This window comes from Brachypodium distachyon, chromosome 2, assembly GCF_000005505.3.
Source record: "Brachypodium distachyon strain Bd21 chromosome 2, Brachypodium_distachyon_v3.0, whole genome shotgun sequence".
NCBI classification, from domain to species: Eukaryota; Viridiplantae; Streptophyta; class Magnoliopsida; order Poales; family Poaceae; genus Brachypodium; species Brachypodium distachyon.
Window position 1 is genome coordinate 15414876 of NC_016132.3, and position 23999 is coordinate 15438874.

Consider the following 23999-nt stretch of genomic DNA (forward strand, 5'->3'; position numbering starts at 1 on the left):
CCATCCCGACTCTCCCCGGCTGATTTTGGGTGGAAAGAGTGGGCTTGACCCCTACTTGTCCTGACTGTAGATCATGATCCATTGTACTACATAGATCTGTCGTACCAATGTAGAACTAGTAAACAAGAAGATTCTTCTTGTTTAAGTTGGGTGGTGAATAATTCATCCACGCATGTATATAAGTTGGCAGTTTGAAGGTGCACAAAGAGTCGGCTGTCGCATCTATGAGCAACGAGTTTTCCACACTCACTTCGGTACGAGTGTCGAAGAAAAATGAAAAAAAGGATGGCCTGATGGTGAGAGATGTTGATGGCTGATTCGCTGGCAACTAAGTTGTACGGCCACGGTGTTGAGTGCTTCAGGGAAATAAAGCGACGCAACGGTGCACGAGGGAAGCTAGTGTAAATCAGTTGATGCCTTGATGGTCACTATCTATTTAGTTGGGCGTACGAGATAAGAAGAGCTGCTTGAATTTTAGTCGGTGATGTAGATTACATTTAAAGAGCAATCCAAATTAAGGTGGATCACATGCGCGCACGTACAATTCCTGGCAACAAAACCGTTTCAAAAGAAATGGACTGATGTTCATAAATTTCATGGAGTAAAATGCATCCGAAGTCCCTATTCTTTCGCGAATGTGTCAAGTAGGTCTCTAATCTTTCAAAATGCACATTTGGGTCCTGATTGTTTGTTAAGTGGTTCACCCCAGGTCACTCGGCTGTATACACAGCTCTGGTCGCATGACGTGGCTGACACGTCGGCTTTGGGCCCACACGTCAGGCGATGATGTGGCGTTGCCATCTTACAGAACCCCCCGCACGTTTCTCCCTCTCATTTTCACGGTCTGCTGACGTTCTCCTCTTCTTCCTCGGTGCTATAGAGGAGGGTCGCTCACTGACAGCCCTGGCCCACCGTTCCCTCCCCGCCCTCCTTTCTCTTCCTCCTGCTCGTTGCCGTCGCTGCGGGGTCGGAGGAGGCGGCTGAGATTCACACGGCGGAGACGGTGGAGACAGGGACACCTGCGGAGGAACTGAGAGGGGGGAAACGGGGGGGGGGGGGAGGGGGGGTTGGTTCTGTAAGATCGCAACGCCACGTCGTCGCCTGACGTGTGGACCCAAAACCAACGTGTCAGCCACGTCAAGTGGCCAGAGCTGCGCATACAACCGAGAGACCTGAGGTGAACCACTTAACAAACAATCAGGACCCAAATGTGCATTTTGAAAGATTAGGAACCTACTTGACACCTTCGCGAAAGAATAAGGACATCGGTTGCATTTTACTCAATTTCACGCAGTTTCGTGAAATCCATAGCACTTGTCTGATTGTTGGCTCTAAAAAAACTTGTCTGATTGTCTCTTGATTCTAATTTCACGACAAGCAAGGTCACAAAACGAAAGTGCCGCCTAATTTGCATCGTTTGACCTGCAAAGAAAAGCGTAACGTAGCACCCAACGCAATCTACCAACGCCACAAATATGTACCCATTTGTCCATCTCAACACAAGAACCCGTATCGCTGCCAGTGGGTCCGGTGTGCCTAGTTTTATCCATCTGGGCCCACTTTTCAGCGAAAGAACTTCACTGACGACCCCATTGCTCCAACCTAATCCAAGTCTTACCTCCCGACTCCCACAGATCCCAGACGTGATTACGCGAAGGAGGAGGAAAAATTAGTCTAAAACCCAGGCGGAGGCTTCTACTCTAATCCTACTCCGGTACTCCCACGAGAGCTTTCCCAGGTGTCCGAAGCGGATCACCGGATCCGGGGCCCGTACCGGAACCGGAGAGAGAGATCCAGGGCCTGCCGATCCCATGGCTCCCGCGGCGGCGTCGGCGCGGCTCCTCGCCCTCGGCGCAGTCGCCATCCTCGCCTTCGCCGCGGGGAGCGCGGACGCCCTCCGGTCGCTCGGCGTCCGCGACGGCGCGGGGGCGGCCGCCGAGGGGGACGCGGCCGTGGACCTCAACGCCACAAACTTCGACGCCTTCCTCAAGGCCTCGCGGGAGTCGTTCGCGGTCGTTGAGTTCTTCGCCCACTGGTCAGCCTCTCCCTCTCTGTCCTCCTCCTCGTCTGCTCGATTCGCGTTACTTTTTTTTGGTATGCTTCGGTACGCCTTCGTTCGATTCGATTCGGTTGTACTTGTAACGCTTGATCTGGAACCTGGAAATGGACGGGAATCGAGAATTCGGGTGTAGCCTGATGGCGTGAGATATGCCCCGCGGTTTCGTGCTGTTCTCGATCTGTCAGTCGAAAATCAGAAGGATTGTGTGATGTAAGGACTGCCGGTCTGATGGAGTGACGAGTGAGATAGATACGGGGGTTTCATGACCCGACGAATATACAATCAATAATGCTTCACTTGTACTTTGAGATGTCAGATGAGAGCGAGGCCGTGAGATTGATATCATTGCACTGCTTTCATCGTCCTCTGGGTGAGATGGAAGTGCAAGCATGAGGTTAGACTACATAAATGTGGACAATTGATTCACTGTAGTGTAGGATCAGCTGTCAAAGTATGAGCGTAATGTGATTACAAAAAATGATGGAAGAGCCACATTGAGATGTATGTAAGTTTATGTTTAGTTTCTGCGTCTGTTAGGTTTATGTTTGTGTTGGCAAGTTGACACTTGTGTGTACTTTCGTTTTGTTATGTGTCAAATTGCTACTGAATGGAGCATGATGATTTTGTTGACTATGGAGATATTCCTTGCCAAGCTTATTTTGGTACATATGACCTATTGGACTATTGTTACTCCCTCTGATCCTAAATTCTTGACTTAAATTTGCCCAAATATGCATGTATCTATTATTAAAAAGCGTCTAGATACATGTAATATTTCGACAACAATTTAGGATCGGAGGAATAGTTCTAGTTAGTACTGAGTACACTTGGTGCATAACTACTTCATAGACCCGAGTCATAGAGATGTGACCTAGGAATATCTAACCTCCCCTGAGACTGAGGATTTCTCACTCAGCGAAGTTTTTGGATTCCTTTTCTTGCGACGAGTGACAGACATTGTCCACTTGTTTTTCTGTCCGTTGCGGAAAAAGCGAAGCAGTAATGCGAACTCTTAATACCTTTTGGTACTCCATTCCTTTCCTGCTTAATGTCATGTTTTTCCATCTTATTTAATTCCTGCTAACTACAATTCATATCATGACTGTTCAGGTGCCCAGCTTGCAGAAACTACAAGGTACGGAGCTTGTGATAGTAGGGTGTTATGATCTGAAAAGTGTCTCTCGTTAATCTTGATTTCTCACTTACCTGCAGCCTCATTACGAGAAGGTTGCGAAACTTTTTAATGGTCCGGATGCTGCACACCCTGGGAGAATACTGATGGCCAGGGTTGATTGTGCATCAAAGGTACGGTACTTTTAGTGAAGGGTGATAATTTCCATCAGTTTCTAGAACCTAAGAAAACTAAACACTTCAAGGCGATTTTTGTTAATTCTGTTTTAACCTTTGACTGGATTGTGAGATTACCTAGAGAAGAGTTGCTTACTTGCCATGTATCTTCGATTCATAGTTGTCCTCTTTCTTAATTCCAACCTGAAAGCTAGAAATATGGGAGATTTTTCTCATGTACTGTAATACATTAGTCCCTCATTCGATTTATTTTAATTTTCATATTCTGTCCAAGAAACCCAACTGTGTGCCGAATTATGCTGCTAACCTATTAATTGTCCACGCAGTGATGTGCATTGAATTGCAGTGATGCTTTATTTCATTTGAATGTTTGACAGCACAGGTGAACGTGGATCTTTGCAGTAGATTTTCTGTCGACCATTATCCCTTCCTACTTTGGGGCCCCCCAGCAAAATTTGCTTCTGCTAAGTGGGACCGGAAGCAAGAGAAAAGTGAAATAAAATTGATTGATGATGGAAGAACAGCAGAACGTTTACTTAAGTGGATAAATAAGCAACTGGAAAGGCAAGTTCTTGTCCTGACTATTTCGCTACAGCTTGAAGTTCTGCTGCAGTGCTGATTATCATTTGTGGAAGTAGCAGCCCTTTGTACACCTATTTTGCATCTCTTTTCCCCCTGTGTTTCTGAAGTGTGTTGGTACGGGAGTTTAAGCCTAGCACTTTATTCTGTTGCCCATATGTTTTTATGTTTTGGTTCGAGAAAACCATTATAGGCAAGTTATATTTTTATTAATGCATTTCTGTTGTATGTGCAGCTCGTTCACTTTGGATGACAAAAAGTATGAGAATGAAAGTACGCTTCCAAAGAATGCTTCAGATCCTGCACAGGTACGGCTATATACTTTATTTGTCGAATGAAATGGCATGAAATCTTACTTTATGCACTAAGAGATAGGTTGTTTCAGTCCTTAAGAACCCCTGTTAGCTTACTTAAAATGTTCTATTAGGTTGTTCAAGCAATTTACGATGTTGAGGAAGCAACAGCTCATGCATTACAGATAATCCTGGAGCACAAGGTTCTATTAAATGATCAAAATTCACAGTTGATGTGATTTTTGCTGCTCATTTGCTGACTACTGCTAATGTTACTCGCAAACTGTAGATGATCAAATCAGAGACCCGTGATTCACTTGTAAGGTTTTTACAAATTTTGGTTGCTCATCATCCATCGAAGAGGTATGATGTGGTCTTTTGAATTTACAGTGGGGGAATGTGTAACCATTCTTAAAAAATAACTATTCTGTATTATGCATTTTTTATTCCATAGGTGTAGAAGAGGATCTGCTGAGCTACTTATTAACTTTGATGATCACTGGCCTTCAAACCTCTCACTAAGTTCGCCAGAGAGTTCTAAATTGTTGGAAAATGTTGCAGCAGAGAACCACAAGATCTGTGGAAAGGAAGTGCCACGTGGTTACTGGGTATGTCTTCTTGTACTAGGCTTGATGTCCATCTTCTGTTTCATTTGTTCTGTATCTTGGACCTCACAAATGTCCCAACGCACAAATGATGGTTTGCCAGTATTACATCTATTTTATATAGGTGCTTTTTCTGCAATAGCATGGAGATGTCCCTGATTTGGTGTTTGAGAGATCCTACCAGGAGCGAGCAATATGCTCTCTTTTCTCTTACATGCAAAAGTTGCTTTATTTAGTAGTATATTTTTTCAGTCGTGTTTTACTGTAGTCTAATTTCTGACAGCATTTGTGAACAAACATACTATAGCTTGCTCTAGACATGTGATCCCCACCTTCTAGAGCCTTTTTTCATGGCCCATCATTTTTTTTAACTTCAAGGATACAAGGAATATATTATATATATGTGCCTTCAATCCTTTTTTAGTTCAGTTGCGCTCTTCTTACTTTTGTATAAAAAATGTTGCAGATGTTCTGCCGTGGAAGTAAAAGTGAAACAAGAGGATTTAGGTGACATCTTTTCTCCACATACATTTTGAACATTGTCTGTTTGTGCAAAGTTTCTGTGTATTCTTGGGGTTCTTTCTAATACTTTGCCAAAATCAAACTAGGCTATAGGTACAGGTTGAAATTACAGTTGTTGACAAGTTAACATCGCATCAAATTAACTCTGTTTTGTGTATCAGCTGTGGTCTATGGGTTTTGCTGCATTCACTGACTGTCCGAATCGGTGATGGAGAAAGCCAATCAACCTTTACATCAATATGTGATTTCATACACAATTTCTTCATCTGTGAGGAATGCAGTAGGCACTTCTATGAAATGTGTTCAAGGTCGGCAAAACACAATTTGTGTTAGATTGTTGCTTAAAAAATCTACTGCATGCCTGACTGTAGCCTTTACCTGCAGCGTATCAGTTCCCTTCAAGTCTGCCCGTGATCTCAGTCTCTGGCTATGGAGTACACATAACAAAGTTAATGCGAGGTTGATGAAAGAAGAACATGATTTAGGAACTGGCGATCCATCATTTCCTAAGGTCATCTGGCCTCCAAAGCCACTCTGCCCGTCTTGCTATCGTTCTTCTAGCAAGACTGGTGATGGAGCTGTGCAGGTTGACTGGAACGAAGATGAAATATTTCCGTTCTTGGTTAACTACTATGGGAAAACACTCGTGTCATCCTACAAAGAGACCTACATGGAGTCTCTTCAAGAGAAGAAGCAAGTAGGGCTAGTTTCTGACGATTCCCCCTCCTTGAGTGCTGCAAGGGTCCCAATAGGAGCTGCCCTGGGCGTTGCCATTGCCAGCTGTACATTTGGGGCGCTGGCTTGCTTCTGGAGAGCTCAGCAGAAGAACAGAAAGTACTCGTACCGTTTACACTCTTTAAAGAAAATATGATTAGCACATTTTAGGTTGGTAGGGTATCATTCTTGCTGCACGTGTACATGGAATCAATATCATAGAGAAGTGATTAGGTTCTATTTGTGGATTTTTACAGGCAAAGAAAGAACTGGAACTGAAAAATAGCCTTCCAGTTGCCCACCCTGCACTTCACCAGAGGTGGCATCCATGAATGTATATTTCCTGGACTGCTTAAAATCTTGGTAAGTACTCCAAAGAGAGTGCGCAAAATCTGTTGTCCGGGCCATCATTTACAGATGGACAACTTACAGAAGAATGATGCTAACTCACATGATTGTTTCGTGCAGTGATGTGAATCTTGTTGCACCTTGTCATAGGTTCAAAGTGTAGCTCTGTTTACCGTACAGTAATTGTGATCTGATTCGTTGATATGGATGAGATGTTACAGCCCATTTGATCAGTGAAATTTTGAATTCAGTGCATAACCAAATGTTCTATATCTATGTGTCCCAAATACAGTGAGCCAAAAGGCTAAATGTACTTTGCATTCAGGATTTTCGAATTGCTGGTGATGGATGCATTTTTCTTTGCATCAAATATAAATTTCACAAATATTGATCCGTTATGTACAGGATGCTCACTCCATGTTCATTGCTTCTGAATCTAGTGTCTATGAATGTACATTTGCACGTCATTTTTCTATGTACGAAAGGTTCCGAAGATTAGATAACACCGTAACAACAGACCGCATCATCTTCCGTATGTTTGGAAATATGCATGTGACATCACCTCTGAAGCTCAAAACATCATGCAGAGGCTGTTTTAATTGCTGATCATAAAATGAACTTTCTGCGGTGCAAAGGTATAAACCAAGACGTGGGGGAACTAGAAATAAGGATGATCCCTCCAAGCCTCGTTGATCAGTATCTACTGGATGCGGATGACAACGAGCTGCTGCTGCGCCGGCGGCGGCGGAGTTGGAGTCGGCACCGGCGGCTGTCTGCTCCCAGCTCCTCCAACAGGTTCTGAGATCTCACCACGCACAACCTGCGCAGCCGGGCTGCACGTCAGTATAACTATATAACTCACGAAACATCCAGCCTTGTGATCTCAAGTGTTCCACAAACCTGCATTTGGTTCCGCCGGTGAAGCAGTTCGGTCACCGAGACCAAGATGATGTACACCGGTATCACAATTCCAGCCGTCCTAAGCATCAGCAGCTGGTTCACAAACAAAAAAAAGAAATTCACCCAGGTTTCAAATGCATCTAGGCTAGGAAAAAAGTGCGATTCATTTCCAAATTTTACAGAGTCTTTTACCGTGATGAGCGCGACGGTGTAGGCTTCGTGATCGCCGAGAAAAACTGAGATGGCGTCATGGAGCACCAGGAGAAGCATCAGCTGCGGATGGAACAATATTAATACTGAAGGTGTTATTTTCGCAGTTTGCTGGACGAGAGACGGAGCTCGGTAGTTTTTCTTCGCTTGCACTTACAGTTATAGCGATTATGCGACAACATATGACACCTTTTTTGATGGAGGAGCTTTGGTGATCATATTCGTAGCTCGTGGATGCCTCTGCTTGGATGTATCCTGGTGTTCTGCCGATGAGAAGAGCATTATTAGCCCATTAGCGATCCATGCATATCTGAACGACTGAACGTATCCATGAAACACAGGAGATGGGTGATAACTACCAGAATGTACCTGAAGAAAATCGAGTTTCTTCCATGATGGAACAGCTTCGAAGGAACCGTGTAGTTTGGTGTGAATTGCTGTTTTTACAGTAAATATGCAAACTATAAATCAGGTCGAGAACGACATAGCTGAGTTGAGATTGTTAGTATTCATTAGTACTATTTGACCAGGCAAAATTTCACCTGCAAGCATATCTCACATATGGTGTCCCCCTTCTCATCACACCACCTCTGAACGCATTTCCGATGAGCATACTGGAATGAAAAAGAAACACATAGATTCAATTCAACCACTGCTCCAGAAAAGATATGAAAGATGTTCAGAAACAGTGAAGGATCTCTGTCATGCTAACTAAGTTTCACCTTCAAGCTGCCCTTGCAGGAGCAAGGGGCCTCCATGCTGGTTTCATCACCCTCCTCTTGGCAGATCCTGCATTCCACCAAGACGCCACTCCTTGGCCTCACACCTTGTTCCACGGTCTCCTCATCACACATAGACGCCGTGAAAGTCGCCGGAGAAGAAGAAGAAGAAGAAGAAGAAGAAGAAGGTGTGGTGGAGGCCTCGTTGATGGCGGATTGAACCGTCGACGCCGTGAGCAGCCGCCCGGCCATCACCGCAAAGTGGTCCGCCATCATCATGAGATCAAAATAAAATCGTCGACGCACGAATGCCAAGGCAGACGTAGGAGATGGCTCATCAATTAATCATCACCTGCAAAGCTGAGCACTGGAACCATATGGCACGAAATGGATAGGGAATGGCAGAGGCTAAGTAAGGTTAAGATAGGGAAGGGCAGGAAGCTATCTGAAGGAGGAGGCGGCTGCAAGATGAGGATTTGGGCATCTGGAAGAAAATAAGGGTGGTTTGGAGAAGCAAGAGATGGAGTAGGCGCCGTTGCTGTTGCCTGGCTGGCCGGCCTTTGCTTTGCTTCTGCTCTGTGAACATCTTATTCCTGTTTGCTTTCTTGTCCATGCACAAAGAGACCAAAAACATCGGGGGAAAAGTCTTAAGAAATTTATACCACCCTTTAATTTGTTGGCAAAAGTATTGCATCTTGAAGCCATACTGTATTTGCTACAGGCTTCTTTATTTGTCACCTTTTTGTTTTCAAGAAATTATAAGCTGGCATTATGAGGACTAAATTAATTGGCTTCTCTTTCAACTGCCTCCCCCATGCATAGCCTGTTTTTCTTGGACCAATTCGTGGATGTGGTTAATTTTGTAGTGGAGAGGTTTGCATGCAGGTGGAGACGTTGTAGTTAGGCTGTGGATTAGCTAGGAGGCCGGCCTCTCCATGGCTGTTAGGAATATCTGGACGAATCTCTCCTTCGTATAGGTTTCCATGTCTTGTTGCCAATGCGCGTAATCTCTCTGCACGACGGCGGCCTCTTCTTTACTATACTATTCCACATGTTGCACAAGGCCGTAACTACGGAGTAGAAAGGAATTGTGAAGGAAAAATTGTTGCCAAGTGTCTAACTTTCAAGGGGTGATCTGGTCGTTTTCCATCTTATAAAAATAAAATCGTGCCCAAGCACAAGCAGGGTGTTTGATGGGCCTGCCCTTCGCCAATCTGGCCCGTAAGCCCGTTTGGAGCAACACGTTCCCAAGCCCCAAAGTGCGTGCAAGGCTGCAACTAGGCTTTCTTCAGGAACTGAAAATTTTGAAAACAGCTCAATACAGGGAAGTGGAACTCGAAAGAATAACACATTTCATACAAACAAAATCCCACAAAACGCACTTTCCTTGCATCACACGTTCTTTTTTTTTTCAAAATTATTTTTTCGCTGCAACATCTTCAAGTTGCTACAATGAAATTATGATCCAGCTACAGCGAGAATTTAATTGACCTTGACGTAGAAAATTTTGAAACCCATTTAACTACCGAGCAGAAACAAAAGAATCCTCGCAAATTTTATTTTACGAAAATAAGACTGTCATGCGCTGACGGTTCGATCGCATCCAACGGCCCTGATTTCCCCATCCACCCTCTAATCGCGCAAAACCCTAGCCGCGACATCGCCATCTCCAGACTATAAAATCCTCCACGTTCCGCCTGCGCCTTCTTCTCTCCAAGCCCTCCTCCTCCCTCTAGCGCCGCCGCCGCCACCTCCCCGCGAGAGCTCCGGCCCCCAAACTCCCCCGCCGCAGCCATGGCGCAGGAGTCGCTCAGCCTGGTCGGCACGATGCGCGGCCACAACGACGTGGTGACCGCGATCGCGGCGCCGATCGACAACACGGCGTTCATCGTCTCCTCCTCCCGCGACAAGTCGGTGCTGGTCTGGGACCTCACGAACCCGGCCCCGTCCCCCGCCGACGGCACCGTCGCCACCGACTACGGCGTCCCCTTCCGCCGCCTCACCGGCCACGGCCACTTCGTCCAGGACGTCGTCATCAGCTCCGACGGCCAGTTCGCGCTCTCCGGATCCTGGGACGGCGAGCTCCGCCTCTGGGACCTCTCCACCGGCCTCACCACCCGCCGCTTCGTCGGTCACACCAAGGACGTGATCTCCGTCGCCTTCTCCGTCGACAACCGCCAGATCGTATCCGCGTCCCGCGACAACACCATCAAGCTCTGGAACACCCTCGGTGAGTGCAAGTACACCATCGGCGGGGACCTCGGCGGCGGCGAGGGCCACACCGGCTGGGTCTCGTGCGTCAGGTTCTCCCCCAACACGTTCCAGCCCACCATTGTCTCCGGCTCCTGGGACAAGACCGTCAAGGTCTGGAACCTTACCAACTGCAAGCTGCGCAACACCCTCGCGGGCCACGGCGGCTATGTCAATGCCGTCGCTGTCAGCCCAGACGGCTCACTTTGCGCCTCCGGCGGCAAGGACGGCGTCACTCTGCTTTGGGACTTGGCTGAGGGCAAGAGGCTGTACCAGCTGGAGGCCGGCTCCATCATCCACTCGCTCTGCTTCTCGCCCAACCGCTACTGGCTCTGTGCTGCGACGGAGGACTCTGTCAAGATCTGGGACCTGGAGTCCAAGCACGTTGTGCAGGACCTCAAGCCAGAATTCCAGGTCTCCAAGAACCAGGTATATTTCTACTCTTTTCCTTGATGGCTATTTTGCTTGTTAGATCAGTTGTGCTGTCTGAATATGGTGGCGCGTGGGATACATAATGTACTGTGGAATTTATCTGTGCTAGTAATATTTGCTTTAAAATGGTAATGTGTGGTGCAATTCATTGTTGAGTGCAATTAGTGTATCCATAGTACTATGTAACTTCATGAGTGAAGGATTGTTTAATTTTTCAAATGTCATCATGTGGTATCATGTGTTTTGTTACATTCTGGTTTGTCCATCATAATCCAATGTAGTCTGATTTTGTTAGGAGGCTATCATTATTCCATTTTAAACCAAAATGCTTTTGTTGACATCTATGATGTTAGTTAATCCTTTCAGTCCCCTTAAACCATGTTAGAACATCAATCTGTCATCTATGTTGGACTTTGTGCATATTTGTCTTGCAGTGAACTGTCTATTTAGTTAACTAATCCTTTCACTCCCTTTAAACCTTGTTAGAACATCAATCTGTCGTCTGTATTGAACTTTGTGCATATTTGTCATACAGTGAACTGTGTGCGGATGTATTTCGTAATGATCAGGTGGATATATACAATATGATATAACTGACTACTCCCTCCGTCCAACAAATGATGTCTAAAGTTTGTCTAAATTTGAATGTATCTAGACACTCTAAATTTGAAAGTATCTAGACATAACTTAGTGTATAGATGCATTCAAATTTAGTCAAAGTTGAGACATCCTTTGTTGGACGGAGGAAGCATGTAAAAATCTGAGGTCCTATTATTAGCCTGCGTTGCAAATAAATGCTGCCAGTCAGTACAGTCCGCATGGGCTGTATCCAATCTTGTAAAGGATCTTTATTTGCACACAATAATATTTATTGGACTGGTTATAGATGTATGAACTTTTTGTTAAGATAGATCCTATCTTTTGCTTAATGCTTGTCATGTGAATGTTGTGTAATGAAAATCCTGTTTGACTGCTATGATGAATAACCATGTTTTTTGCGATTCGCTCTGTTGAGTGTAATCAGTTAATCATTTTTTTTGTTGCTTTCTACTATCAGCACAATATGCTACTGTTAGCAAGGATTTGCATTCTGTTTTCCCAGCTCCAATCTTCTTTGAACACTCTGTTTTCCAATCTTTTCAATGATATGCTCTGTTAATTTGACATGTTACTGTTGAATCTTACATACATACATACATACATACATTATAATTGTCCTTTCATATGGGTATTGCTTATTGACTACTACACTACATCTGTATAGATGCTTTACTGCACAAGCTTGTGCTGGAGCGCCGATGGAAGCACACTCTACACTGGATACACTGATGGAACCATCAGGGTCTTCAAGATCTCTTCAGGGTACAACTACTCAGGCTAGATTTACTCAGTGCTGCCGGGTTGCTTAGGAGTCTTGCTGGTCTAAAGATTGTGATGCCCGTCAAGTTTTTGACTGTTCTTAGGCATACTTTCTGCCTGGTACTTTCAGCTTGATTTACTGTTCTATTTATGCTTAGATTTGTTGCTCAGCACATTATTATCAGTACTATGGAAGAGGATCTGTTTCGGGCCATGGTTTTGTTTTGACTGCTTTAATATACTGCTGCTCTTTAGCAATGCAAATGTTGATCCCCTGAATCCTGATTGCGAGTTCTTATTGTAGCTAATCCGTTTGGTCTTTTACCTGGGATCTCACGCGTGGTGTGTAATTCTCCAGCGTTCTCTGAATGGAAGCTGCAACAGTTTCGCCCTGTTCTGATATTGTCCTGTACTCCAATCTTGCGCTACGGAAGATTATCGTTGGTTGAGTGGTTGACCCTACGCTAACTCACACACACAAACCCACACTGCTGAACTACATCCATTTTATCATCCAATTCGCTTGCGTTGACGACGATAGGTCACTCGCTATCAAGTTTAGGCACAATCAATCTCTACCGCCGCCTCCACCTTCTGAAGTTCAGACGCCAATAGCTTCGTTTTGGCCTATGCTCATCACCAAGCATCCGTCAATTTACCAGTAGCTAGTTACCGTATCGCTGTTTAAGACTGCACTTCCTGGCTCTTTCTGCTGACATGGTCACTTGAAGCCTGAAGCATCGCTACGTTGGACTTGGGTTGGATTGGATTAGTCACAGTCCGCAGCCTGCATCCGTCCCCGTCGTCTAGAACCTAACCCCTATCCCATTTCAATTTCCATTATAATGCAAATTCGTGGATCGCTTATTCAATCACGCAAGCTCGCCGTCGACAAATCAGCAGCCGGAGCCCACGAGGGACCCCGACCCAGTCTACTCTAAACCTCCCTTCTTCAATTATCCGATCGAAGCAGCACTCCAATTCGTCCTCTAAGCTTCCTTCGCTATCCCGCTTACTTGGTGCCGCGGCCATGTCGCCCTCGTTGTACAAGCAGCTGGGCCTGGGCGGCGGCGGCGCCGGCTCCCCCGTCTCGCCCACCCACCTCCTCCTGCTCGTCCTCGGCGCCGCCTTCCTCGCTCTCACCGTCTTCGTCATCCACCCCAACGACTTCCGCCTCCAATCCTTCTTCTCCCCCGCCGCCACCAACTGCGCCCACCAACCTGCCGCCACCGCCACCGCGACCTTCCTTCCCACGAAGCCCTCTTCCTCGCCACCGGCGAGCACGGACGCCGCCACCTCCCCGCCGCCGGTGCGCGTGCTGATCGGCATCCAGACGACGCCATCCAAATACGAGCGACGCAACCTGCTCCGCACGGTCTACTCCCTCCAGATCCGCGAGCACCCGCACCTCGCCGCCGCCATCGACATACGCTTCGTCCTCTGCAACGTCACCTCCGCCACCGACTCCACCCTCGTCTCCCTCGAGTCCCTCCTAAACCGCGACGTGCTCCTCCTCGACTGCGCCGAGAACATGGACGGCGGCAAGACCTACGACTTCTTCTCCGCCGTCGCCCGCAACCCCCCTTCCACGCCCCCTCCCGACTACGTCATGAAGGCCGACGACGACACGTACCTCCGGCTCCCGGCCCTTCTAGCCTGGCTCTCCGCCGCTTCCCGGGCCGACGCATACCTGGGCCTCCAGATGCCCTGCGACACGGAGAACTTCTACCCGTTCCCGCCCTTCATGTCCGGGATGGGCTACGCGCTCTCCTGGGACCTGGTGTCCTGGGTGGCCGAATCCGAGGTCAGCCGCCGCGACCGCGTCGGGCCGGAGGACATGTGGACGGGCCGCTGGCTCAACGTCGCCGGCAAGGCTAAGAACAGGTACGACGGCGCGCCGCGGATGTACAACTACAGGGGTGCCTCGCCGGCCAGCTGCTTCCGCCGGGACTTCCGGCCCGACACCATCGCCGTGCACATGCTCAAGGATAATGGGCGGTGGGCCGAGACGCTCGCCTACTTCAACGCCTCCGCCGTGATTGAGCCGGAGTACTCTGGACGCCGAGACCGCCGCCTGCCGTGATTTGGTTGGCGGATGATTCGTTGTTGTTGACAGGTTCTTCGTTTTGGCAGGTACAAAAGCTAGCGTGTGTTGAATTTGTGAAGGAGGATGAATATAATATACTTGTGCATGTCCATAATTCTTCTCTCGATGTACTATTCCATTCTATATGTCCAATGAAAACAAATACTCCACTTCGTAGGACAATTAAAATTTTATGAAACGAGATAGTGACGATTTCGTGGAGAAAAATCAAAGCGGGCAACCTTGAATGAGCACTTCCTTTTTGTTGAACTCCGTCGATTCATTTTTTACCTAGCAAAGAACAGAGCAATGTTGTTGCCCCCAAAATAATATTAACTCTTTGTTTTTAGAAGATGTTCTAATTTTATGGCAAATCAAAAAAATTATCAAGTTTACAAGAATCGGCCAACACTAAAACTTTAACATTATGGATATTACTGCACATATTAATATATTTTTCTTAATCGATTTTTGTAAATAACCAGGAAGAGAGCCAGTACATTGTCTCTCGTCTTAAAGCTATATACTCCCTCTGTCCCATATTAAGTGACTCAAATTTGTCCAACATGGATGTATCTATTTCTAAAAATCGTATAGATACATGTAATAAAAAGTCACTTAATGTGAGACGGAGTGGGTAGAAAAGGAACAAAAGGAGAGCTACTAATTCAAAAAAATAAAAATAAATTGAAAGTGCCGCACGTACGATGAAAGTGTTAGCGCACAAAATTAGATTAGTCTAATCGTAACTAAAGTTACTAAATCACTATTTTCATCGTACAAATAGCGGTACTGAGAAAAATTCAGACCAACTAGAGCTACCGCCTACAGTACGATCTGACGACTCTACTACCCTGCGTTTCGCGTTTGCAACTCAATTCTTCGAAGTACCACTCCCGGAAGTGTTTGGTGTAGCCGGCGGCCCTTCAAGGCCTCGGCGGAGTCGGATCAGTCTGACGGCGCATGGAACGGATAACGGAGGAAGCCCAGTTGTAGCCGGCCAGGTTGGAGGCGCCGTAGTCGTGCTCGCCCCGGCTCCGCGCGGCGGCGGACCGATCCGTGATCTGGCGGCGCAAGCATTCGTCGAACTTCGGTTCTCGTCGCAGCGCCTCTCTCATTTCTCCGCCGCCATGGGCTCGACTGGGCCGCTCTCCGTCTCGGCCGCCGCCATGGTCTCTACTGGGCCGCTCTCTGTCTCGGCCGCTGCCATGGACCCGACTGGGCCGCTCTCCGTCTGGGCTTCATGGGCCACCGATCCGGTCTCAGCCGCAGAAGCAGCCTCGATCCCCGCCGTCGCCGCCGCCACCGTGCGCGCGTGCAAAACCACGGCGGCGACGACGGGGTCCGCCGGCACGAACGGCCCAGTCGCGGCGGCGAAGGGCACCGGCGGCAAGTTGTACGGGTAGTCCGGCGCGATCGCGGCAGCGGGGTAGTCGTACTCAGACGGATACGGCATCGTCGTCCTCCCGAATCGGGCACACGGATACGGCATCGTCCTCCCGAATCGGGCGTACGGATCTGCCGGAGCATGGTTGGGCAGATAAGCCGCCACCGGGGGCCGCGCACGCTTCTCCGCGAAGGCGCCGATGCTGAGGCACGCCATGGAGGGCGCCGCGAGCAGCGCGTGCGCGGCGGAGGCTTGGGTCTCGAAGCAGGGACGCGAACCTGACGTCTCGAAGCGCGTGCGCTGGCGTCGGCAGTCCTGCGCCGCGGTGGATGGTGGCCAGCAGAGTTCGGCCTCATAGCCTAGCTTCGTTGGCTTCTATGGCGGGAGTGCGGGCAACAACAATGTGCCCCGACTCCGGCCGGAGCTCCGGCTCCCCACGGCGGAACAGCTCGTGGAAGCCATGCCTACTCGGGATGTGGCTGTGGCTTCGCCATGGGGCAGATCTAGGGTTCCGGCGAAATCGCCTGAGCTACGGTCAGAGAAGAGAGGACTCGCGAGGTTGAAGAAGAGAGGGACTCGCGAGATGCCCACCGGGTTCGGCTCGACCAAGTAATGGCCTCGGGTTCGGGCAATAGCCACGCTGGACTGCGGCGCTGGACAACACGCTGGCCTGACAGTGGGCCCAGACTGTCAGATAACGGTTTAGACGCTAGCGAGCGAAGGGTTATCCTAATCCGGTGGTTTTTTGCAACAAAATCGTAAAGTGGTACCTATGTGAAACCCTAACCCCTAATGTGGTGTTTTTTTATAATTTACTCTTGCAGAAAAAGCTTTTTTTTATCCAGTACAAACCGTTGGGCTGGTTCCTAGACCTTTATTTCAACTGGGCTGTGCTGCCAATTGGGCTGGGCCTCCAGGCACTTCGTGTAGAAGTGAAAATGTGGAAAAAAAATGAGACATGAATTTTGCATTACACTGCATTTTTTCTTTTTATTGCAGCATTTATGACAAAAATATATTATTTATTGTCTTAAAAAACCACACCGGTTCAACTGGTGAACCGGCAGTTTGACCGGAAAAAACTGAACCGAGAGTATCGCCGGTTCGATCACCGGTCCGGTTTTCAAAACTATGCTTCAGACTCCTTTTATTTTATTTCATAATACTACACTGATCTCGGTCTCCTTGTTCAATTCGGAGCCAGATCCTTCGGTACTCGAGTTTTAGCACAGTTTTTTTTCTCGTCTTATAATGCAGAAACAACTAAAAAATGCTGCTAGACCGTTTGATAGGCTGGTCCTACCTTACGTTTTTTCTTCCCGGCTTGATGCAGAAATATCTGAAGAAAACGGTACTACACCGTTTGGTAGGCTGGTCTAGGCAGGTCCAAAACATACTTTTTTAGGCTTATTATTTGAGTTGGATGATTTTAGCTAAAGGGGGGGGGGGGGGGGTGAAGGAAGAGTTATGCATTCCAATTTTTTCAGACTTATTATTTGATGAGTAAATTAAAAAACCCATCAAATTTAAACCGGTCTGTGCACATGACCGCCGTTTTTAATTTTTTTTCTTCTAAGAACAACCGGTTCTGGTGCGAGTGGACTCGGCCTGCATTGATTGTCGTATTTTTGCTACACCAAGAGGTGATATATCCCAAGTTACGTGTTTCGCATGTGCTTTGCTTTTAACTGAAACGATCCTCAAGTACCTTGCCCTCTTAGTTTAAGTGGAGTGTCGTATTTTCTTGGAGATTTTAGGTGTTCCAAGTCACTTATTTCCAGGATTTGTATTTGCGGTTTAGTACATTTTGAAAAACCAACACAAGAACACACTTAATCTGAATAATCGACCAATTCTAGGCTACCATAGTCGAATAGCGCATTTGCACCAAACTATGCAGTCCTTCAATTTTAAATGATACTCCTTCCGTCAAATAAAAGATGTCTCAATTTTGACTAAATTTGAATGTATTTATACATAAATTCATGTCTAAATACAACTAATTTTTTTTTCCAAACTCGAGAGTCGGACCGAGGAAGTACATTTTTTATGCATACAAGCACGAAAGCACGAAGATAATAATCCGTTCACTCGTCGCGTTCCTTGATGCTGCCGTAAGCCGGCGAAACGGGGGCGGTAGTGGTACATCACCCGGCAGGGCGTTCCCGTCCGCGTCCTGACGGCGGCGGCGCTCCGCCATCGAGCTCTCAAACTGCCTTTCGATTTCGTCGTCGTCCATGGGCAAAATCAAGCCGCCGTAGACAAACTGGATGGGATTCTTGTATCTATCCTCTCTACTCTTCCGGTGGAACTTCTCGATGTCGAGGATCGGCTCGAAGTCGACGTCGACGAGGCGGGTCACTGGAGAGAGCTCGCGGCCGGACTTGGGGCCGCTCTCGTGGCGGGGCTGTGGGGAGCAGGTGCGCTCGCGGCGGGGCTGGGGAGAGAGGGTGCGCTCGCGGCGGGGCTCGGGGGAGCGGGAGCGGCGGCCGGCGGGGCTTGCAATGGTCGCCCTCCTCTTCCATGGCGCCGCCGATTAGGTCTGGAGTAATTGCAGACGAGAGCTCCTGTATTTTTATCCCCTTTTATTTATCGAGACACAAAGTATACGTAATAGACTCGGATACCGACCGATCCCTGCAGGCCTGCAGGGACTGCTTGGTTGATTCGCGTGGTCGATCATCGCAAGGTCGGACTGCGCCCCTCCCTTCTTCTCCGCTCGCTTGGGCCTTGATGCCTCCGGCGCCGACCACGAGCTCTCCTTCGCGGAGCTTCGAGCAGCCGGACTGCTCGCCAGGAGGCTTCCCCGGCGTGGGAGGAGGAGAGCAGAGGGCGGTGCCGGCTCCAGCACTCGTAGTCGCAGGGTCCACGCGCTACAGGTGGTGGTTGGCGAGACGAAGCTGTCATGGCGCGCGTCTCCGTGTCGCCCACAGATTATTATTTAATCTCCTTCGCCTTCGCGTCCGGATCCCGGAGAATGCTGGCGGGGAGGTGAGATTTCCATGAGTGGGCGGGGCCAGGTCAGGGGAGAAGCGTGCGCGGCCTCGTCGCTCCGGTTCTGCCCGCCGTCGTGGCGTCGTCCTCGGCGCAGATTTCGGCAGGTGAGCGCTAGCTGCTGCTTGCTCCGACCATTCCCGTTCGGAGGTTTCTCTGCTTCCTCAATCTCAGTCTGGAGCAAGACTTGCGACTAAAAAACCTTGGATTGTGATCCTTTTTTTAATCTTGATTTGCAGAGGTTGACTGGCCGCTGATTTGTCGTGCTTCAATCCAGATCCTGACAGAAGTCTCGACTGTGGAACACGAGCGTGTGCCTGTGCTGGCTTAGCAAGGTAAGCTCACTAACATATTTCCCAAGGTTAATAGGTGCATGATCTGCTTGTGCTGTGCATGTTAGATCTATCTGATATGTGTTGAGATTTTCAAAAGCACATCCTTCTTTTGAAAAGTGACCAAACGGGACTTTCCAGCGTAGTATCAGATGCCATCTCAACAATTGGTACATTGTAATTACTATGAGTATGCGGTAAATCACGTTGCTGAAGTGGTCAAAGCCAACTGAACTACGATCCTTCATTTAAAAAATTCCAAAAAAGTTCACCATAGAATATTACCTTTTGATTTAAATCCATGGTGTGTATCTATGTTACAAACGGTCACAGTACCATAATTGTCCCTGAGATATTTGTGCTGCATCATCATACTCTTGCTCTCCCGCGACTCTGCATATGAACAACCAGGACAAAATATCAGTTTAGTGTCAGGACAAACTTTCCTTTCTTGGCCTTTTGGACTTTTGTAATAAAGTGTAGTGCCTGACGATTATATCTATCAGGTTGGCACCAGAGCAAATATTCCCGCTTCACATACGAAGGAACATTCTTCGGATGGTTTCTTGTTGAGCTGTGATCTGTGGTTTTTTGGAGGTCCTCTTGCCCCAGGACTTGGTAAGCTCCTAATATTACTTGTGCCAATTTACATTGCCCTTTTCAGATTGTAATCTGTGTTTTTGGTTGAGTTGATATTTTTAACTGGTATTTATTCTGGACAAAGCTAGATTGTTTGGCCCTCACAATTGCCTGGTCAGATTAATTCACCATGTCGACTCTACAACTCAATATACTGTCACATATAATATCTGATGGTCATGGATTAGTCCTAGTTAAGGTTCACCAAATTGAGTGCCTGATGTTTTCTCCTTTTGCAATAGTTTCTTCGACCCTTTTTAAAGTCATATAATAATAGAGTCCCTGAAATCGTCAGATCGCAGCAAAAAATTATGTAGGAGCAACACTTGGGACTTGGTAAGGCCCTCATGATACTTCTGCCAATTTTAAATCACCCTTTGTAATATGGGTTTCTAGTTGAGTTGCTCTTCTTAACTGGGTATTTATTTTGGATAAACTAGATTGTCTGGTCCGCACAATTTTCCTGCTGTGGTTAATATATATGGCGTACGCTAAGTTTAGTGCCATAAATACTATCTGATAGTCGTGGATAGTCCCAGTTAGGGTTCACCAAATTGAGTGCTAGATGTTTCTTCTTCTTTTGCAATAATTTTCTGCTTACATCCCTTTTAAAATAGATATTAAGTTTTAATAAAGCATATGCAAAGAGTTATACTCCCTTCGATCCATAATAAGTGTCTCAGATTTTGTGCTAACTTAGTACAAAGTTGTACTAAATCTGAGTCACTTATTATGGATCGGAGGGAGTATAAGAACAGATTCCTTCGGATAATCGGTAAAGTAAATAAATTTGTTATTGACTATTCAAATACTCCCTCCGTCCAACAAAAAATGTCTCAAGTTTGTCAAAATTTGGATATATCTAGACACGACTTAGTGTATGGATGCATTCAAATTTAGTCAAAGTTGAGACATCCTTTTGTTGGATTGAGGGAGTATATTTTTTCCATATTGAAGTGTCCATTGGTGGTATTCTACCACTGTTGATGTTCCTGTTGCACTTTGTACGGTCAGCTATCTCTCTTGCACACTTTTTGCAGATATGGAAAGTTGGAAACTGATATAATAAGAATGGAACTTTGGTCCCTTTTTATGTTTATTTTATTTGTTACTCTGTATCATTGTTTTGGCAGGACATAATTATGGTATTTGTTCTTGCATGTCTGGCAGAAGCATTTGCAACTAGTACTGTAAGCTTGTGAAGAGAAATGCAATCTTGATTCTGTACCTTGTAACTCAAACATGTCAGACTCTGCTGGGAAGAGATTCAATAAGAAAGAAGATTTTGAAGTTGTTCTGAGCGAAAGAGATCCTGGAGAAATGTCTAGTCCGAAGCATTCTAGGTGGATGACACGCTGGAACAAGGCAAGTAGTAGTGCCAAACCCCAAGTCTTGCACTGTAGTTCTTTGGAGGATGCTAACAATGGCATTTGTACTAAAGATTTTGGGGCTTCACCCTTTGAGCTTAAGAAATCTAGAGTGGCTGAAAGGCTAATGTGGGAAAGAAACTATGAAAGACCTTCTGTGGAGCATGTGCAGCAGGTAAGCTCTAAGGCCTGGGATGTGGGGCATGGTGGCTGGCCAAGATCTAAACGGAAGTTAATTGAACAGCGAGATGGGTCTTCTCAAAATTATGTGATGCAAATGCAGAAAGATGTGCATTCACAAGCTAAGGCAGTAGTATCAGAAACATTTTCTGTTCATAGGCTTTCAAAGTTATCATTGGATTTTCAGAGCCAGTTTCCTATGTTAGGAATCAATAAAAATATTGACAAGATAATCAACCCAAAACGAAGGTCTGCAACTGGTGCTGTGTCCAATGATCATTTGGTGCCACAACAAACTCTGAAGCTAAGCATGGCACCATCCAACTTAACTGCATTCTCGTCTCAGGTATATGAGCTGCAGTCTCTTCGAATAACTGATGAGATCATGGATCAATGCAAACCTGCAGGAGGCATCATATCTCTCCTAGAAGACCCTGCCTGTCTCAGTTCTGGTCCTGCAGGGAAGAAATTAAAAGTTGACAATAACTCATTGTCAGATCTCCTGATAAGTGAGCAGCATATAGGCCACTCTTTTGCAAATCCAGATCAGGCGTCAGCGTCACCCTGCAGATGTAGTGAAATGAAGTTCAATCTTCCAGAAAACAATGGCAAAGGCCAAAAAGTTGTTGGCGTTTCTCAGAATCTGAAGTCAAGAACACCTGCTGGACTCCATAAACAACAAGATGCTTCAGGAGTCGTGTTTTCTGCGCCTGAACTTGGTACAGAATACAAGACTGAACCAGTCAATTACCCCAAGGACAGCAAGCAGGATGATGAGAAATTTTATGTTGCATGTCCTTTGTTATCTGATAAGCACCATTATCGGGATACACACAGAATGGAATGTGCAGCGAATGTAACAGACTCCTACTTGTTACTTGATCCAACTCCAAACATATCGACAGTAAATCGTAAGGGTGATGCAGTGACCCATGAAAGGCAACCAGTGGACCAATTTACAGATTGTATAAAACATAAAGGTTCCTGTTTATTTGAAATGCTGACAATACCTTCCAAATCACAAAATGCATACCCCATAGATTCACTGTGTTCAGGAAAATCTAGTGGTTTTGGAGTTTGCATGTATGGCACAAATGCTAGCAGTTCTTTCCTTGGAGCCCAGAACCAATTTCCACCAGAAAGGTTGCACGGTGATGCACGATATATATCATCAGAAGGTGAGAGACAATCTCCAACATTATTAATATGTCATTTTGGTCTGTCATAGTGTGTTTCTTTGAATGCCACAAAGTATTGGTTGAATAGTATCACTGAAACTTTTGTTCTGGATTTTTGCAGGCATCGTGCCATTGTTGCGGCAAAAGGTATCAGAGTTGCACTTGCATATCACACTCATGTCCCGTTTTACACATAAAAATGAATGACGCTGAACTCTTTTTGCGTGGTACTGCTCTTGAACTAAATATATGACAATGAATAAAAAATAATTCGCGTGACCATTTTACCTGACTTCTATTCATCATCAGCTTTGCTTGGTAATTCCCATATGTAGGGTCTTAGGGACTTTGGTCGTGTACATATTACATCTTTCTGCATTACTTCATGCTATTCGATATGGCAATTCTTTAAAGCTATATATTATCTTTAGTTTTGGACCTGTTACTTCAATGTTTTATTGATATTTGCCTTACCAACAAATGTACTACAGGACAATGGCAGCGCAGAAAAGGCAAAACCTGATAAGCTGGCAACTCTGTCCGTGAAAGGATCATCGGTATACAATAAAGAAAACAGATTACATAGTGGTGATGTCAACCAATATTTTTCCTCCACGGGAACAACTTCCAGCAAGCAAGAACTCTGCACACCTGGAACAGAAATCAGGGACTTCGACCCCCTACCATTTCAATTAAGAAGAGTGAGAAACCAAGTCCCAAATGATGCAATTCGATTGCTACCATGCACTGAGCCAACTGATAGATGGCTTAAGCGCCTGCGCCATGATGTCGCAGATCCACTTGTCCCCAGTTCCAAGAGGCCAAAAATCAGAGACTGCCATCCAGCTGGAGGAACAAGTAGAATGTCAGATCTTCGTGAAGGCATGACCGACGCCGACGTCGACGACCATGATGCAGCAAGGAGTTTTCACTCCTGGATCGGAAGATGGCTCCGGGATGGTGGTGATCCTGCTTTGCAGGAAGACCCAGATCAGAGGAAGCGAGCAGCAGCAACGCCTGACCTCGCATCCGGTGAACTTGAAGGCCGGTTCCCGAGCATTACAGCGATGGCGATGATGGGGCGGGTGATGAGCAAGGTCCGGCCGTTCGACCATCAGAGGAAGGGCCCTTGGGTGATGTGGAAGGCAGATGAAACCTGATGTTTTTATGTTTTCTGTTATGTATTCATGTAAATTTTGCCCGTACACGTGTGGTTCCAATGAATGTGAAGTTTGTATACCTAAAGCTTGTCAGCTGTAGGTTCTTCATACGGTCAGTTCCTGTTACTCCCTCCGATCCATATTAATTGTCTCAAATCTGTCTAAATATGGGTGTATCTATGCATAAAATGCATCTAGATACATGTAATATTTCGATAATTAATATGGATCGGAGGAGTACTTTTTCTGAAGGAAAACTGGGTATAGTTGCAACTGATCAGGAGCAAAACTGTGTGAATTTTTCCAAGAGGTTAGAGTCAATAAATTTTCCTTCGTAATTGAGTGGAAAGTTGTCCATAGGAAATTTTCTTAAGGCCC

General features: G+C 46.5%; 5 protein-coding genes and 1 long non-coding RNA gene across 12 annotated transcripts; 4 read left to right on the forward strand and 2 right to left on the reverse strand.

Moving 5' to 3' along the window:
* The first annotated feature begins 1638 nt into the window (after positions 1-1638).
* Positions 1639-6826, forward strand: LOC100836143 (sulfhydryl oxidase 1). Of its 5 annotated transcripts, none has more exons than XR_730386.3 (13): positions 1639-2035; positions 3170-3194; positions 3272-3364; positions 3750-3931; positions 4182-4254; positions 4374-4442; positions 4529-4602; positions 4694-4847; positions 5311-5351; positions 5528-5674; positions 5751-6200; positions 6338-6443; positions 6549-6826. XR_730386.3 is itself a non-coding variant. In XM_003567895.4 (12 exons), the coding sequence occupies exons 1-12, from the start codon at positions 1812-1814 to the stop codon at positions 6357-6359; spliced, it is 1554 nt and encodes a 517-aa protein (XP_003567943.1). In that variant the 5' UTR covers positions 1639-1811; the 3' UTR covers positions 6360-6771. The 5 variants fall into 5 exon arrangements, 3 of the variants coding, with proteins under 3 accessions (XP_003567943.1, XP_010231057.1, XP_010231056.1); XR_002963547.1 differs by having other exon boundaries at positions 5751-6251; positions 6549-6760; XM_003567895.4 differs by having other exon boundaries at positions 6338-6771.
* On the reverse strand, positions 6662-8709 carry LOC100846193. Its single transcript, XM_003565899.4, has 7 exons — positions 8261-8709; positions 8081-8152; positions 7908-7975; positions 7696-7801; positions 7521-7601; positions 7329-7421; positions 6662-7248 (listed from the first exon to the last, which is right to left on the reverse strand). Exons 1-7 carry the CDS (start codon positions 8534-8536, stop codon positions 7129-7131), a joined length of 816 nt encoding a protein of 271 aa, XP_003565947.2. The 5' UTR covers positions 8537-8709; the 3' UTR covers positions 6662-7128.
* Positions 8710-9959: 1250 nt separating this feature from the next.
* On the forward strand, positions 9960-12577 carry LOC100836449 (guanine nucleotide-binding protein subunit beta-like protein A). Its single transcript, XM_003567896.4, has 2 exons — positions 9960-10936; positions 12204-12577. Exons 1-2 carry the CDS (start codon positions 10052-10054, stop codon positions 12318-12320), a joined length of 1002 nt encoding a protein of 333 aa, XP_003567944.1. The 5' UTR covers positions 9960-10051; the 3' UTR covers positions 12321-12577.
* Positions 12578-13176: 599 nt separating this feature from the next.
* LOC100836762 (beta-1,3-galactosyltransferase pvg3) lies at positions 13177-14576 on the forward strand. Its single transcript, XM_003567897.4, has one exon. The coding sequence runs from the start codon at positions 13329-13331 to the stop codon at positions 14379-14381; it is 1053 nt and encodes a 350-aa protein (XP_003567945.1). The 5' UTR covers positions 13177-13328; the 3' UTR covers positions 14382-14576.
* Positions 14577-17652: 3076 nt separating this feature from the next.
* On the reverse strand, positions 17653-18517 carry LOC112270667. Its single transcript, XR_002963057.1, has 2 exons — positions 18403-18517; positions 17653-18338 (listed from the first exon to the last, which is right to left on the reverse strand). It is a non-coding gene; the product is annotated as an uncharacterized LOC112270667 (long non-coding RNA).
* LOC100846496 lies at positions 17851-23959 on the forward strand. 3 transcript variants are annotated; one of them, XM_010232756.3, is made up of 7 exons: positions 17851-18311; positions 18415-18872; positions 19005-19100; positions 19604-19715; positions 20907-22461; positions 22583-22608; positions 22953-23959. In XM_010232756.3, exons 5-7 carry the CDS (start codon positions 20979-20981, stop codon positions 23619-23621), a joined length of 2178 nt encoding a protein of 725 aa, XP_010231058.1. In that variant the 5' UTR covers positions 17851-18311; positions 18415-18872; positions 19005-19100; positions 19604-19715; positions 20907-20978; the 3' UTR covers positions 23622-23959. The 3 variants fall into 3 exon arrangements, with proteins under 3 accessions (XP_010231058.1, XP_024314402.1, XP_024314401.1); XM_024458634.1 differs by lacking the exon at positions 17851-18311 and having other exon boundaries at positions 18671-18872; positions 22953-23162; positions 23257-23500; XM_024458633.1 differs by lacking the exon at positions 17851-18311 and having other exon boundaries at positions 18671-18872; positions 20870-22461.
* Positions 23960-23999: the final 40 nt, after the last annotated feature.